Source organism: Pogona vitticeps, chromosome 1, assembly GCF_051106095.1.
Source record: "Pogona vitticeps strain Pit_001003342236 chromosome 1, PviZW2.1, whole genome shotgun sequence".
Lineage (NCBI taxonomy): Eukaryota > Metazoa > Chordata > Lepidosauria > Squamata > Agamidae > Pogona > Pogona vitticeps.
In genome coordinates, this window is record NC_135783.1 from 156,109,912 (window position 1) to 156,123,930 (window position 14,019).

General features: G+C 40.6%; 1 protein-coding gene across 4 annotated transcripts in view; it reads right to left on the minus strand.

Moving 5' to 3' along the window:
* Positions 1-891: 891 nt before the first annotated feature.
* Positions 892-14,019, minus strand: part of APLF (aprataxin and PNKP like factor) — a 53,862-nt gene continuing 40,734 nt past the window's right edge. For 2 of the 4 annotated variants that reach the window (XM_020811314.3, XM_073003529.2), the window contains exons 9-11: positions 13,938-13,984; positions 10,813-10,854; positions 892-1,746 (exon numbers count right to left, since the gene is read on the minus strand). In XM_020811314.3, coding sequence (XP_020666973.3) covers positions 1,538-1,746; positions 10,813-10,854; positions 13,938-13,984 — 298 coding nt within the window. In that variant the 3' untranslated portion in view covers positions 892-1,537. Of the gene's footprint in view, positions 1,747-7,731; positions 7,831-10,812; positions 10,855-13,234; positions 13,255-13,937; positions 13,985-14,019 lie in introns of those variants that run through there. The other 2 variants (XR_012088380.2, XM_073003539.2) reach the window with 2 other exon arrangements.

Here is a 14,019-nt window from a genome sequence, read left to right on the forward strand (position 1 = left end):
CTCCCTGCTTATTTAGCTTATATGTGGAATATGTCATGCGAAAGGCTGGGCTGGAGGAATCCGAAGCCAAAATTAAGACCGCCTGAAGAAATATCAACAACCTCAGATATGCAGATGATACCTCTCTGATGAGAGAAAGTGAGGAGGAATTAAGGAAGCTCTTAATGAGGGTGAAAGAGGTGAGCACAAAAAATGGTCTGAAGCTTAACATCAAAAAAACTAAGATCTTGGCCACTGGCCCCATCACCTCCTGGCAAATAGAAGGGAAGATATGGAGGCAGTGACAGCTTTTACCTTCTTGGGCTCCATGATCACTGCAGATGGAGACAGCAGCCACAAAATTAAAAGACACCTGCTTCTTGAGAGGAAAGCGATGGCAAACCTAAACAACATTTTAAAAAGCAGAGACATCACCTTGCCGACAAAGGTCCACATATTCAAAGTTATGGTTTTTCCTGTAGTGATGTATGGAAGTGAGAGCTAGACCATAAAGAAGGCTGACTGCCAAAGAATTGACGCTTTTTAATTGTGGTGCTGGAAGAGACTCTTGAGCGTCCCCTGGACTGCAAGAACAAACTTATCCATTTTGAAGGAAATCAACCCTGAGTGCTCACTGGAAGGACAGATCCTGAGGTTAAGATCCAATACTTTGACCATCTCATGAGAAGAGAAGACTCCCTGGAAAAGACCCTGATGTTGGGAAAGTGTGAAGGCAAGAGGAGAAGGGGACGACAGAGGACAAGATGGCTGGACAGTGTCACTGAAGCAACAAACATGAATTTGACCAAATTCTGGGAGGTAGTGGAAGACAGAAGGGCCTGGCGTGCTCTGGTCCACGAGGTCACGAAGAGTCGTACATGACTTAACAACTGAAGAACAACAAAAATCATATAGTTTCTGATATATTTAATTTTTTATGTCAAAATAACTTTATGCAACAATCCACATATGAAAATTGGAAGAGACCCTTTTAATAGAATATATGGCTTCATATGATTATTTTTACCTCGAAGTAAGTGCTCATGTTGACAAATTTCTCTAAATTCTTTGGCAAAAAGTTTAATTATGATTTCCCGGCTTGTCTGAAATGCCAATATCTAATTTAATAATGTTTTGGTATTTAAACATGGTGCTGCAGCTCTGAGCACCTTAGCATCTCCTCTGTCTTTGGAAATGTTCACTGAACCAGCACAATTCAGCCCGATTTCAGCTGTTCATTTGAATAGGATATGTTAAGCATTTTAACCTATTAAATTAAACAGAACCCCAAAGTGATTAATTCTGGCTAGATTATGATTTTTTCCTTATTTGCTCTCAAGTATGGATATATATTTATTTCAATCATATATCACAACCGTCTTCTAAATAATTTTAAACACAACAGCGACAATCTAGGGATCATTTAGAAACAATGTCAGAGTTCAAATCAAGTCAGTGCAGGATGGAATGAAATATTTAAATAAATCACAATGTTTTATGTATTTTAATAGCATTTGTACATTTAAGCTTAATTAGCTATATCAAAGCATGTAATTAACTACTTCTTGCGTTTCGCAAAATTCTGCGCTTCTTTCAGAAGTGTGTCAAAATCTTCATTATCCTGGTCTTCAATGTCTGGATCCCAGTCAGAATCTTCATCAGTTGAGTCACACTTTTCGCTCTCTTCATGATCTAGAAAGCTGTCACTAGGATTGCATCCGTCAGACTCATCATCATGAGCATTTTTATCTGAGAAAGCCCATCTCCCTGAGGAGCAAAAAAATTTTTAAGGAAATTCAAAATCGGAATTTTAATTAATACACAACCATGATATGACCACTACAGAATATGTCTTATATTCCTTGATATTTGATCTTCTATATACAAACGATTTAAACATGGCTTTGTAAATAGCAAATATGGATTGAACAGATGGGTCCAGATTAAAGGTTAATATTAATGATGGCTTAAAATGTTGAAAGTGGCCTCCTCAACCTAATTATAAACTAAGCCCATGCTTCCACTGAAGTCTGGATTCTTCTAATACTAAGCTCGCAACAGCACCAACTGATTCGTCAAAATTCCCTGTTATCGGCCTCCATGCTTGCTAAAATTTACCCTTGTGAAAGTATAGTGAAGACAGGGCTTGTGACAGTATTTAAGGCTTAGAGTAAGACTAAAGAAGCATCCACTCAGTCAGATGACATCCAGGGATGTGGTTCTACTCAAAAGTCCTGACTCTGCAATGCCCAGCTTTCCAATTAGAAATATAAGTGGATCAGGCCAAACAGAAATCTCAATGTTATTGCCAACTAGCATTTATAGATAACACAACAATCCCTCCTCACCATTCCACCCAGCTGCACACATGGCAAGAACATCCATTAATGCCAAAGAGTCTGAGCAAGGAAGTTTCCCATGCTTTTTGATTCCAGAGGTTAGCCATTGGAAATTTGAGAGCTTTGCGAATGGAATTAAAAGTAGATGAGTATCTGTACCTACATGAGTCTAGATCATTCAAGCTTTAAAGAGAAAGGATCTGCTGGCTTTCAAACAGTAAATTTGGGGAATGGCAAGGGCTAGTGGGATACCAATATTATAACCACATGGGAAACTCAAAGTAATGCCCCCACATCCCCATGTTTTTCCAAAATAAAACTAAGGTTGGACATCTAGTACTATCAGCACAAGAAATGCATAATAAAAAATTCTACAATTCCTTTATCTGGCAAAGGTGTGGGTTGCTAGGGTTTTATACACCTTGCTGACCATTTTAAAAATCTGCAATAATTGCTAGTATTTCCTACTTTGCCTCTGTCTGATTTACTCAGACGGAAACAGACAACATGAACGATATAGTAAACAGTAATACATAGAAACGATGTTAATCTAGTGATTGACCTTTAATGTTAACAAGTATTAACATTAGAGATGGGCACTTACCACAGTTTGGCAGTTCAACGTGGTTCGGCCAATTGCGCCCACAGGATTTTCTGCAGGAACCCCGGACTCCATGCCCTGCCTCCTCCTGTGGGTACCCACTAGGAGGTGGCAGGCCAGGCCAGGCCGCAGCACTGCTTCTGATTCAGTGGACACAGGAGGATGGAATCTGGGGCACCTGCATGAAATCCTGTGGGCCCAATTGGCCAAATCAGGGTGTGTGCCCATTTCTGGTTAACATCCTCTGAGGACAGCCTTTCAAAAATTATCAATGACTTTTGAAAGATTTTTCTCATCTCAAATAGCAAAATTAGTTTTAGCCAAAGTATATTTTAAAAGTCTGCGGATAGAGTTCACTAAAGTGTTTGTGAGACAGAAGCTGTATCAGTATGATATACAGATATACCAGTTTCTAAAAGATCATCCTTGTATTAAGACCTTCCCTTAAATACATTTTCTCCTATTTTGTTAAGAAATGTCTACTATGATACACTTACTAAAGCTCAATTATATTTAATTTACTGTATTTGGTTGTGTCAGAAGGAAGGCAGTGTTAGGGATTATATTCAAAGCTTAAATGTCCATGTGGGTTTAAAGCCTGTGAAAGACCTTACACATGTTATATTCTGTACCACATAGTAAGACAAGAATATGTGAACCAGATGCTAGAGAGAAAGTATGACCCCTAAAATTGGTGCATGAACAAATAGAAAAATTAGCTTGAATGAACAGTAGGATCCCCTATCCATGGATCAATATCCACTGATTCACTTATCCAGTCTGAAACTATTAAAAATATTGAAAGAAAAAAATCCAGAAAAAAACTATTTTCGCATGTATTACTAGAACTGGCCACTAGAGAGAGCCAGAGATTGTTCTGTAAACACGTTAGTGAAGAACACATAGCATGGTTTGTGACTCCCTCTAGTGGCTAGTTCTGGTAATGCATGTGAAAATATATACAGTGGTGCCTCGCTTAGTGAGCACTTCATTTTACGACGAAATCGCTTTCCGACGAACTTTTTGCGATGTTCCCTACGGGGGAATTTTGCTTTGTGATGATCGGTTCTCTGCTTTGGGAACGATCATCGCAAAGCGACGATTTTAAAACAGCTGATTGGCGGTTTCAAAATGGCCGCTGGGTAAACAAAATGGCCACCCGCTCTTTTCTGGGACGAATTCCCCATTCTACAGCCACCGAATATGGCCGCGCTATGGAGGATCTGCGCTGAACTGTGAATTTGAAGCCCCTAGGAACACATTAATCAGGTTTTAATGCGTTTCTATGGGCTTTTTAATATCGCATTGCGACGTTTTCGTTCAACAGCGATTTCACTGGAACGAATTAACGTCGCAATGCGAGGCACCACTGTATATTTCTGTTTTTCCCCTTTTACCATGCTGTCCATCCATCCATCCATCCATCCATCCATCCATCCATCCATCCATCCATCCATCCATCCATCCATCCATCCATCCATCCATCCATCCATCCATCCAGTATTTGCTATTATCCATGGTTTTCAGTATCCATGACGGGGGTTGGAACCAATTCCAGCAGATATGCGGGTCCTACTGTACACTTAAGTTTCAACCTAAATAACAAGAAATATAGTAGAAATCAGTTTCCCCCTCTATCCTGTACAGGATAGCAGAAACCTACACAATAGTGAGATCAAACAGTGGTTTTGCAATGTGATCTTTATAGGCATGCAAAAGGATTAGAATTGTCTATGCTTAAGCAATTCTACTGAAGCCCATATGCAGTGAAGATTGAACCTATCAGACTAGACATCCTATATAAAAACAGAAAACTGATTCGTACGAGTGCTGCCAGTGTATTATCTCTCTTTTTATATCCACACTGCTGGTAAGGAAATGAAGCTATTATAGTTAATACAGAGGTACCTACCATGGAAATGGTTCAGCTAGAGTCCCACCAGGACAAGACTCTAACTGGACCATCTGGAAGACACTTAATAGACTTCAAAGCAGTGAAAAAACAATCAAGGATAATGGGGCTACTTGGATATAGAACAAATGTTCTGTGACTATGCAGAAATTCAATCAATGCAAGACTTAAGCGTATGCAATTTATGTCCCACCACATGTACAAACGATCTAGGAAACAGCCAAGAAAATGCTATTGACGTAGCCTGCTTCTGGTCAAAAATAGTCTAATAATCTTAACATTTTAATTTGTTTTAATTTTACATGTCTATAATTTTAGGTTCTGCAACACACTGATATGAAAAAAGAAAAGAAGAAAGACGATACAAATGGGCCCTTGGGCTCTTTTGTGGAAACCACTTTCGTGCCAGAAATTCTCACATGAAAATTCTTTCTCCGGTGTTCCTAGGAAGGGCTTTTTCTGTTTTCTATAACCTGTATACAGAATGCAAAATTACGGTAGCAGGACTGCCGATACCTATAAGCAAGCTAAGACAGTCCTTCCAGTTTTAATTGTAACAATGAGCTTCAAAAGAAGAAAAAAAGCAAAAGAAGAAAAAAAGACTGTTAAGCTCCAGCTGCTCTCCTGCTTCTTGCTTTCACATATCTGTTTTTAGAATACATTTTAAAGCCATCAGATCCTTATAGAAATGAAACAACTAGCAATCTGTTATAATTACAGTAATAGTTTTAAAGACTAACCAAGACAAAGGGGTCAAGTAGACATGGTCTATTTGTATTCATATCCCTGAGGATACAAAAACAAATCATGGCACTATAGGTGCCATGGAGCCCCATTACCTTCCTTCAGAACAAGGCAATCCACTCACCATTTGCCACACAGTGCTCAGCTCTATCGTCGCCATCGTGCCAATTGCAGAAGGAGCCTGACCAGCCCTTTCCCACCTCCCCATGCAGCTGACTACGGCGGCATGGAGGCAGGATGTGAAGTCTACTCACTCAGCCAACGTGTTCAGATGGGGAAAAGCTGGCCAGGCTTCTTCCGCAATTTGTGTGACGACACAGCCAAACAGTGAGTGGACCGGACAGTTCTGGGGGGAAGGAATGGGCATCTGTGGCACCTGTGGTGCTGCAATTCATATTCATATGCCCAGGGATACCAATACAAGTAGCCCATGTCTAGTGTCTAGCCAGCCCTCTTATTTTGCACAGGTAGTGTATGTATATGTGTGCTAGGATAATCATGTGCCATCAAAATTCTGCCTTCTGGCTACTCTTTTTACGATTTTCCAGGTAGAGAATGCTCAAAAATGGTTTACTGTTCTCTCCTTCTGGAGGCATCCTGGAACTGTGCAGCTTGCCCAAGTCCACACAGGAGACACAGTGGGGAATTGAACTCCCAGTCTCCAGCTCCACAGGCAGATTACCTAAACAACTGAACTATCCAGTCAGCCTCATAAGGAAATAGGGGATTTTATTTGTGGTGTGCCAAGCAGCATGCAAGAAATAAAAATGAAACCCTACGGAATTTTGAGACAAGATAGATGAAATAATCAATGCTGACCTTTAAAGAGGCTTTCACCCTGAGGAATAGCTGAAAGAACCAATACTTGGGTTTGGAAAGATTAGCGTCACTACAGAACTTGAACTGCCACTGACTTATATTGTGGGTAGGAAATCCTAATCCTAAAAATGTCAGGTTATATCCTACTGCACTCAAGGCAACATCTTGGCACTCAGTAACTGACTATACCAAGAGACCCATGTGCTCTCATAATCCTCCAGTTAGCATCTTAAACTCACCAAACATCTATCCAGGGACAAGCAGAAAGAAGCTGTTCATCCTTCTTGTTTGCCCAGAACAACTCTTCCAACAGATGCTCTGGATTCTGGTTTAGTAAGTCTATAATTGGTCTTGAGCCCCTCAATTCAGTGTGTTGTTGAGTGCTCTTATTACCATCCATGCTATCCAGAGCCCTGCTCTCTCCTTCTCATCACACACCTTCAACCTCACAATGGTACTATAGCGATCACCCTGCTTTGGCTTAGGTAGATTATTAGCATGTACCAATGAGAGCTGGTGGGAGGCAGAGCCAGAGAAGCTAGAAGGGAGGGGTGAGTCAGAGTCTAGTCAGTTCAGTCAGAGAGACAGAGAAGAGAGAAAGAGTTTTGAGGGTTTGAGGCAGAGAGAAGGTGTTTAACGAGTGATTAGTCAGAGTGTGACCTGTTTTAATTAAGATAGAAGAGATTAAAGTAAATTTTATTTATTTATTATTAGATTTTTATCCTGCCCTTCTAGACAGGCGTCTACTAAGGGTGGCTCACAATATATTGTGCACAAAACAGGTTTAAAAACAACAATTAAAATCTACAATAATAATATAATCAAGATGGGAAGTTAACAAAAAACAAGAAAAGTAGAAATCAAGTATTGGCAGGAGGGAAGGCCTGCCTGAAGAGCCAAGTTTTTAAAATACTGAAGCTTTGTGTAACTTTAAGAATGTGCTTAAGAACTGGTTCTGTTTAAAAGTTCAGTACTGTATGGAACTCAGTCTTTCATAGGAAATAACGGTTGATAAAGAGATCAACCCGTGGCAGCGTGTTAAAGGGCATATTGGAATACTCAGGTGAGCTCTTTGTTTGGTGAAACAAGCAGGGGCCATGGGGTAAATGTCACAATTGGTGTTCAGCGGTGGGATATGAAATAATCCAGTGAAGCCAAGGTTTAAAACTGAATTTTCTGGAGTCATGAGTACTTTTTAGTCAGAGGTCTGTGGTAAAGAAGTGGGTGACCTGCTAGAGCTTTTGTGGAAAAGTTTACTGGCGGGGCTTCTGAACCCAGATCTGGGGGAACTAAAGATAGGGAGCTGACTCTAAAGGAAAAATTCTTTTTTTGTTTACCTCAGGATTTGAGAGACCCAGTGGGCTAGCTTGAAATCCAAGGCTCTGAGAGATAAGGGAGCAGTGCTGGATAGAGTGGAAGCCAAGATCAGAGCAGACCTGAGGTGGTAGGAAAATAAAAGCAGAGGCTTGAAAATAAAATTATTTTGGTATCTAAGAGGAAGAATAGCTCAGACACAGAGACACAGCACCTAAAAGGTTGTTAGCTGGAGGACAGCCAGAGATAGCTGCTAAGTGAAGCACAACAACATAGTGGAATTAACAGCAGAAAGACAGGTTCTTTAAAAAAGCAGTACAGACATTAAAGACTAATTCACTCAGACTTAAACATACCACCCAAACGTAGCCAAAAAGGGAGTCAAGAGGCAAAAGTGGAGGGAAATGGAGACTCTCTAACTCTAGTGGAACAGGAGGAGACTGATGAGGGTGCCTCAGAAAAGCAAGGTGGGCAAAGCTCCCAGGATTTTGAAAAATGGAAGTTGGAACAGGAATTCAGGCTAAGAGCTAAGGAAATAGAAAAGGCGAGGGCTGAAGAAAGAGCTAGGGAACTAGAGCACAAGGAGAGTTGAGGCCAGACAAATGGAATTTCAAATAGAGATAAAAATGGAATTAGCTGCTCAAAACAACAACAACAACAACAATTCTAGTGAGGGAAATCTCTCAAACATCGATCTAAAGAAATTTCCCCAATATAGGAAAGGAGATTGCCCGGTATCTTTCCTGATTTCATTTAAGAAAGTGTGCTGGGACTTTGAGATTAAGGATGATGAAAATATGAAAATGTTCACAAATAAGTGGAGATTTAGCTAAGCTTTATTCTCAGATGCCTCTGGAGCAAGCTAGAGATTTTGTGGCATATAGAAAAATACAGTGGTGCCTCGCAAGACGATGTTAATTCGTTCCACGAAAATCTCTGCTTTGCGAAAACATCATCTTGCGAAATGTGGTTCCCCACTGGAATGCATTGAAAGCCATCCAATACATTCCAATGGGGAAAAATCATAGTCGTTTTGCAAAAATTGCCCATAGGAAAACCGTTTTGCGAAGTGCGGATCAGCTGTCAAAATCGCTGTCTTGCAAAAAAAAAAAAAAAAAAGTTTCCAAAAATAAGTTTTGTGAAGTGTGGATTCAGCTGTCAAAATCATCATCTTGCGAAAAACGATCCCGAAAAAAAAAGTATTGCGAAGCACGGTCCCGAAACATTGTCCAGTGAAAACTGCACATAGGAAACACCGTTTTGCGAAGTGCTATAGCGATAGCAAAAACTCACCATCTAGCAAATAAACCATTTTGCAAGGTAATCGTCTACCGGGGCACCACTATATTCTAGATTTGGCATAAATGCAGAACATCTTAGAAGAAAATTTCATTCCCTTACCAAAAAGCCTGAAGAATCTTATGCCCAATTGGGGGCTAAATAGATTTAATGTTTGGACAAATGGATTGAACGTGAAAATGTCACTTCACCAGACCAAATGAAAAATGTAGTTGGTTTAGAACAATTTTATTCACTGTTCAGTGAACAACCTTCAGAACATAGCCAAAGAGCCCGAAAAACCCACAACTATTAGATCTCGGCCATGAAAGCCTTCGCAAATACATTTATTCAGTGTTACCATGGGAATTGCATTATTTGGTCAAGGACAAAAATCTTAAAAAATGTATTACAGGCATCTGAATTTGCTGATTCCATTAATGAGATCAGAGATCCTCAATTTTCTGAGGTAAAAATTGGTAAAAAAGTGTGGGACGATAGGAGAGGGCCCCCACCCAGTAGAGATTACCTCAGAAGTACCCAAGCTCCTGAAAGCCAGTTTAGAGACAAGCCTTCACCCACAGAGCAGAGTCACCTAAAAACTAATAGCTCTGAGGGAAAAGTTAACAAGGCCTTTTATTTTGAAGCCAAGACCAGTAAATAATTTTATGTGTTTGGGGCAAAAGGTTATTTTTCAGCTTAGTGTGAGACTCAAAATACTAGGGATTTTAATCAGCATAAAGGTGGAAATTCCAGTCAGCCTAAAAGGATATTTTGTGCGCAGCATAAGGCTCAGTAATCAGCAGTTGAAGTTGAGGCCTCTTCCCGCCACAGCACTGTTGCTAAGGAAATGGACTTGGCACAGAGCCCAGACAGTCCAGAAGCAAGAGTGTTACAATGTTTCCTAATCAAGTGTAATCAGGATTTATTGAATAACTCTGCAGAGCCTATTTTCATTGACAATGTAAAGTATCTGGCTCTGAAAGATATCTCAGCCAGATTCTTTTACCTTCCAAGATGCATGTCTCCTAGTGGGCCCCATCACCAAGTAATTCTGATTCTATCATGACCAGACCTTATCTGCTCTATCTGCATTTAGACTGCCGTGCACTGATGCAATTCTAATCTCATAGATTAGCTCCTATACCCAGCCAGCTTGTAAATCCTCTGGGTTTGGTGAAAGAGGGTATCGTGTGGCATGAAGTCTTTATCTGTATACTGTACCTACTTGCACATGGGCTTCCCATCTCCCAAAAGTTAAGTGGAACAACTGAACGTTCACTATATGAAATTCCACAATAGACTATCAGCCAGATTATCTGGGTATTCTAGGGTACCTATATGAAATGCACAGTTCTTCCAGAAAATTGTGTTAAGTCGAATTTTTTTGAAAGGAAAAATCAGATTAAATCTCCCAGAGGCACTGGGTGATAATATCCTGATACTGCACATTTTAAAAAACATTTTGATAAAGGATAACCCACTAGAGTGGCCCCAGAATGTGATCTGAGGGCATATGATGGCACCTTGTTAAAGATAAGGAAGTCACAGGTCTGCTCAATGCCTGGGTGGGGGATCATGGAAACACCCTCTATGACAGAAGAAAGGTAGGATATACATGCATGAAACAAAAGTATTATGGAATATTGTTTACTGAATCATATATTTTGTTTCCAAGGGAACATCACATGGAGAGGCCTGCTTCAGCACACCATGCAGAAGCAGAGAAAGCCACATTGTTCTGCCGAACTTGCTTACAGTAAGTATTGCAAAGGAACTATTAAACTATTCTGTTTGTTCCATTTACACAGGCATATTATCCTCACCTTTTTTAGCAGCCTTTGGTCTCGTCTGCCTTCTCTCAGATTCTAAAGAAAGAAAAATATTAACATTACCATGGCAACAAAAAAGCGAAATACAGGGAATGCCCAGCTGTTTTCACTAGTGCCACCCCCCCCCCAATGGGTTTCCATGGCCAAGCAGGGATTCAAAATGAGACTTCTCGAGTCTTAATCCATCACTCTGCCTGCTACATCATACTGGGCACCACATTACAGAAACTGTGCAACTGTTGAAAAAGATTCCTGGCCTTCCTATTTGTCCAGTAAAGCCCTGTGGTGATGTTCAGCTGCTTGTCGTTAAGATTAAAGCTGGAAAAGAAGGGGGGGATGTGACTGCAAGCTCTACACACAAATATTCTGGCACATCTATAGGCATGTCTTCCTTTGGTATGTTGTGGATAAAAGGTGTGCAGAGGGCTCTGTAACCGTATTGCACTGAATGAAGTTAAGGAACTCTCATGATTGGGAACTCAGGAGGTACAAAGGTTCTCAGTCATGGGAGTGTTATGTTTGAACCAAGCAGGTTTACAAAGCCCTCTGCATTAAGGTTTACCACTCCTCTAGCTCTGTGTGTGCCCATTACTGGTATTAACCCTACACACGGGAGGCAAACAACTGCACAGGACATTATTCACATTAATGGAATGTACTTGCAAGGCACACAACTGACACCTTGTCAATTAAAAACGGTGGCTTCCACAGTTGTTCATGCATGGAGGATTTTGCCCCATGTGAAGAAAGTGGCATGGTAAGGGCAGAACCACAACACTCCCTCATCCTTTTATGTCTACTTTAAAAAATCTGAATTCATGTGGAGTCTCACAATCATGTAATGAAAAAGCATAGCCAACCCATTTGTCACACTCATATTTAGCTGTACTACAATGACCTAAAGGTTAGTGCTGGTATAGCTCAGGACTGAAGCAGGTTTATATCTTTTCCTTCTTGTGAGCTCTTATTGCTTTTAATTAACAGGAACTGTGCAGACAGTCCATCTTTCTTCCTTAATAGATCTTCCCTAGAAAGAAAGGACTGAAAACGAAAGGAAAAACACAGCAGCTGTGCAAACTGAAGGTGATATCATCCGAATCCACTTCAGACTTCACTGAGTACCTCTTCTGAAGCCACAACCACAGTGTTGCCCAGAAGTGTCTTATGTTGGGCACGTCAATTCTTTTTTTTCCCCTATGTGTAAACCATGCCTGTTACTTATGAATAAATTAAATCCCATTTAGAATATTTAGTGGATCCTGTGATATGCTTTCAGGGATTTCTTCTACAAAGGTCTCCCTCATGATACTGGTTGTATCTTTGATATAAAGTTTTCCCATCTACAGAAATAAGGCTGACAGAGAATGGTGTCAGGGGCACAGACTGAATACTTTTTGGATGATGACAACAATTATTAGGCAGGAACACTTGTCTTGGAACAAATCAAGGGTATTTATGCATTTCCACTGCAACCATGAGGTATCATAGGTTGCTCATGGAGTAGAACAACAACCCTGCAAATATCTCTTGTTAAATCTGGAATTTACATTACATTAGGCATGTCCTATGGCCCCAGCACCACTACTTTTACATTAAAAAAGACAAACAGTGTATCCTGTCCGCATATTTCAGTCTATAACCTGGCCTTGCAATTTGCATTTCCTTATTTGCAGGTATGGAGCACTGATAAATGGAAATGTGCAAACGCTATCATGGACTTAGGCCAGAGTCAAGCCAGAGCATTGCCAAAAGACCACAGGATAGGCTAGCTGATTTGTTGCCCTGTATTCAAGCAAAGAAGAGGTTGGGGGAGAGTGGAGGCTCGACCCACTCCATGATGGCGATAATAAGGATAGCTGGAGAGCTTCCTAAGTGACCGGGAGGTGGTATTCAACAGACTACAACTCCCATCACCAATAAACGTTGGCTATGTTTAGCTAGACTTCATGGGTGTTGTCATATAACACTTGATGGATGGCCACATTCCTTGGCCTTAAATTGTGATTCAAGGCCAAAGAATGCAATCCAAAGTAGCGCTTAGATTTATGCAAGACGTTCACAATGGCCCCACATAATCTATGACTTTTTAGTTGAACAACAGGCACTATCCACTCCAAATTATCAACCACTTTGCTTTCAAAAAGAAAAGAAAGAAAAGATCTCTCTTGAGAAAACAAACTTGAGAATGAAATCTAAACACATGTACTGTATAAGGTAACAAGCCCCTTTCTACTCAAATGGACTTGCTTCCTTTCCTTTCAAGTAAATGTGCAGAAAATCATGCTGAAACACTGCAAAAACAAGTACACACCAAAGAAAGCTGAAATCCTACCAAATTAAATTGGACGTACTTCTGAAATGAGAGTGGGCTGCAGATCCCCCTTGGATTCACAGAAAGAGTTACATGACCCTTTAGATCTTGGCCAATCTATCAAACTAAACTAATATGCAAATATGTGGTAAATGGATCTCATTCTAGATATCCAGTATCTAAAGTTTGTGCTTGGTTGGAGTCTTGAATTTAGCTGCAGTGGTTTAGATTTAAGGCACGTGAAAGGGGAAGCAGTTCTTCCTGGTTCATTCTCCCTCTGTTTCATTGTCCCTTCTGAAAAGCTGATCTGGCTGGCTGGGGTATACTCTGGAACAGTGAGAGAGACGATGGAGAATGTCAAACGAAGACAAGAATGGCAAAAAAATTTCTCCTGCCTCCTCCAGTGGGAGGCTTTGAAGGGTCTTGGTTCCATCTCTAAAGATAACCATTCTTCTCATGGATGGGAGAATCTGGGTCTAACCTGGTATAGATTTACACTCTCAGAATGTCTTGTTTTGCTGCATTTGCTGAAAATCAGATCCACAAATCCACCCACAAAAGGCAGGGGATGGAAGTTTCCTACTTGTGGACTGCCTTAGGCAGGAATGCACCCGGCAACATAAATCAGGCTGGACTATCAGAAATCACAGCCACTTCCATACTTAAAGAAACAACAGGATATGCTGTGTAAGCCACTAAAATTTCCAAAGCCCACTCTCTGGCCCCTCCCATTCTGGCTCTCATACCAAGTCATATTGGAATCATATAGGAATCTGTATTTAATACATACTGGAATAAAACACTTTACCTGGGGGAGCTGTATGTTTGTATTCCAGCCTGTGCTGTGGATTTTTCCTGCAAAGAAAGGTGGATAATACAATGATGTATAA